Source organism: Procambarus clarkii, chromosome 19, assembly GCF_040958095.1.
Source record: "Procambarus clarkii isolate CNS0578487 chromosome 19, FALCON_Pclarkii_2.0, whole genome shotgun sequence".
NCBI classification, from domain to species: Eukaryota; Metazoa; Arthropoda; class Malacostraca; order Decapoda; family Cambaridae; genus Procambarus; species Procambarus clarkii.
In genome coordinates, this window is record NC_091168.1 from 25,272,253 (window position 1) to 25,275,559 (window position 3,307).

Consider the following 3,307-nt stretch of genomic DNA (forward strand, 5'->3'; position numbering starts at 1 on the left):
ACTGACGCAGTGTTAAAGAATATTCCTCTTGGTTTAATTTCTGGAGCTTGTGGAGGTGGTCAGGTGTGAGCAACAATTACCTGTACACAACACTCATTAGAAACCTGTTCTTTATGTGTGGAGGGGATGGGGGGGGGGGGAAGAACATCCTAATGGTGAGTTGTGGCGCTAATGGTGAGTTGTGGCGCTAATGGTGAGTTGTGGTGCTAATGGTGAGTTGTAGCGCTAATGGTGAGTTGTGGTGCTAATGGTGAGTTGTGGCGCTAATGGTGAGTTGTGGTGCTAATGGTGAGTTGTGGCGATAATGGTGAGTTGTGGCGATAATGGTGAGGTGTAGCGCTAATGGAGATTTGTGGTGCTAATGGTGAGTTGTGGCGCTAATGGTAAGTTATGGCGCTAATGGTGAGTTGTAGCGCTAATGGTGAACAACAACTATAATAGTAGTTCTGTGATTAAATTAGGTCAGTAATGGCTCTCTTGGTTATGAGCAAACCACCATTAATTCTCCAATTAGGCCGAGTTGTTGCCTATGCCTCAGCTCCTGGGCTCCGAACACCTTCCCTGAACGCCTCTCGCTTCTTCAGCTCCCGAGCTGAAGAAGCTCTCGTCCCTCTCGTCCTCCAGGCCTCCCACTCGTCCTCCAGGCCTCCCACTCGTCCTCCAGGCCAGCCTCTCGTCCTCCAGGCCACCCTCTCGTCCTCCAGGCCACCCTCTCGTCCTCCAGGCCACCCTTTCGTCCTCCAGGCCACCCTCTCGTCCTCCAGGTCACCCTCTCGTCCTCCAGGCCAGTCTCTTGTCCTCCCTCTCGTCCTCCAGGCCTCCCTCTCGTCCTCCAGGCCACCCTCTCGTCCTCCAGGCCACCCTCTCGTCCTCCAGGCCACCCTCTCGTCCTCTAGGCCACCCTCTCGTCCTCTAGGCCACCCTCTCGTCCTCCAGGCCTCCCTCTCGTCCTCCAGGCCACCCTCTCGTCCTCCAGGGCTGCCTCTCGTCCTCCAGGCCACCCTCTCGTCCTCCAGGCCTCCCTCTCGTCCTCCAGGCCACCCTCTCGTCCTCCAGACCACCCTCTCGTCCTCCAGGTCACCCTCTCGTCCTCCAGGCCACCCTCTCGTCCTCCAGGCCACCCTCTCGTCCTCCAGGCCACCCTCTCGTCCTCCAGGCCACCCTCTCGTCCTCCAGGCCAGCCTCTCGTCCTCCAGGGCAGCCTCAACACTAACCAAACGCTCGTTAACCCACAATTGCTTCCCATTCAAACAACTCTCAAAATGCTTTTCCCGGCAAATAAAAAAAATACGAATACTTGCCAACAAACAAACAAGTTATCTCAACATGCCTGGGCCTTCCTCAACACCAATATATCATAATATGCATTTATCTTTAAGTAAATCCAATTTTTCTTTACTTTGCGTGTTCATTTTATCAAACTCGTGTTCGGGGAACAGCCACAGCCTGGACGATCATAGCTTGACGATGGGATGAATTCCTCATCTACCGAATTTGATATATTTCGTGGATAATTAATCGAGATACTTTTGGTAGAAGTGCGTATATACGCCAGCCCCCCCCCCCCCCCACCCCACCTCCCCCGGCGGGTCAAGATAGCAGCAGGTCATGTCGCGAGGGAGACTCACTGGCGTATATGGTCACGCTATCATATCATCCTGAATTTTAACTTCTGTTTTGCATAGTATTATCCGTTTCGTATAGCTGTTGACTGCAAGCTGACACCCTCCTCTGTACTGCGAGGTGTGGCCAATGGTGTGGCCAAGGGTGTGGCCAAGGATGAGGCCAAGGGTGTGGCCAAGGGTGTGGCCAAGGGTGTGACCAAGGATGAGGCCAAGGGTGAGGCCAAGGGTGAGGCCAAGGTTGAGGCCAAGGGTGAGGCCAAGGGTGTGGCCAAGGGTGTGACCAAGGATGAGGCCAAGGATGAGGCCAAGGGTGAGGTCAAGGGTGTGACCAAGGGTGTGACCTAGGATGAGGCCAAGGGTGTGACCAAGGGTGTGGCCAAGGGTGTGACCAAGGATGAGGCCAAGGGTGTGGCCAAGGGTGAGGCCAAGGTTGAAGCCAAGGGTGAGGCCAAAGGTGTGGCCAAGTGTGTACCCAAGGGTGTGGCCAAGTGTGTACCCAAGGGTGTGCACGGCCACGACTCCACTTTGGCCAGGATTTCATCAAGTATTTATAACAGCCGCGAAACCTATCCATCTTTTTCCTTAACCAAGTTTGTTTACATTTATGAACCATTTTACGAGCTGCGAATCACTACGAGGTTACTTATAACAACAATAACCTTGGGTCGAGACCCACTTCGCAGTGTTCCCAGCTCGTTACACGGTTTAATATACACAACCTAAGACGCTATGATCGAGGAAAGATGTAGAGGTTTCGTAAGTTAGTAGTAAAGTGGTCCTTAAGTCGTGGAGCCAGCTGGCATACCAGCCCCTCAGAAGCGTCAGTAACTACAAGAGGCAGGCATCAGTGGCCGGCGCTGCAGGAGTTATGTAACAGTGCCAGAGGTGGCAGTGGCAGCAGCAACGCACCAAGGATGCTACATCAGTAGTACCAGCAGCAGCAGCAACAGCAGGGGCAGCAGCAGCAACAGCAGGGGCAGCAGCAGCAGCAGCAGCAGGGGCAGCAGCAGCAGCAGGGGCAGCAGCAGCAGGGGCAGCAGCAGCAGGGGCAGCAGCAACAGCAGGGGCAGCAGCAGCAGCAGCAGGGGCAGCAGCACCAGGGGCAGAAGCAGCAGGGGCAGCAGCAGCAGGGGCAGCAGCAGCAAGGGCAGCAGCAGCAGGGGCAGCAGCAGCAGGGGCAGCAGCAGCAGGGGCAGCAGCAGCAGCAACAGCAGGGGCAGCAGCAGCAGCAGCAGCAGCAGGGGCAGCAGCAGCAGGGGCAGCAGCAGCAGCAGGGGCAGCAGCAGGGGCAGCAGCAGCAGCAGCAGGGGCAGCAGCAGCAGCAGGGGCAGCAGCAGCAGCAGCAGGGGCAGCAGCAGCAGCAGGGGCAGCAGCAGCAGCAGGGGCAGCAGCAGCAGCAGGGGCAGCAGCAGCAGGGGCAGCAGCAGCAGCAGGGGCAGCAGCAGGGGCAGCAGCAGCAGGGGCAGCAGCAGCAGCAGGGGCAGCAGCAGCAGCAGGGGCAGCAGCAGCAGGGGCAGCAGCAGCAGCAGGGGCAGCAGCAGCAGCAGGGGCAGCAGCAGCAGCAGGGGCAGCAGCAGCAGGAGGGGCAGCAGGGGCAGCAGCAGCAGCAGGAGGGGCAGGATGAGTGAGCCAGCAAGGAGTACCAGGCAAGGTGTCCGCAGACTGGGCGTCATAACTATGGC

At 57.4% G+C, this 3,307-nt stretch overlaps 1 protein-coding gene across 1 annotated transcript; it reads left to right on the plus strand.

Moving 5' to 3' along the window:
* Positions 1-468: 468 nt before the first annotated feature.
* On the plus strand, positions 469-1,970 carry LOC138366342 (uncharacterized). Its single transcript, XM_069327375.1, has 2 exons — positions 469-1,176; positions 1,686-1,970. Exons 1-2 carry the CDS (start codon positions 469-471, stop codon positions 1,968-1,970), a joined length of 993 nt encoding a protein of 330 aa, XP_069183476.1.
* Positions 1,971-3,307: the final 1,337 nt, after the last annotated feature.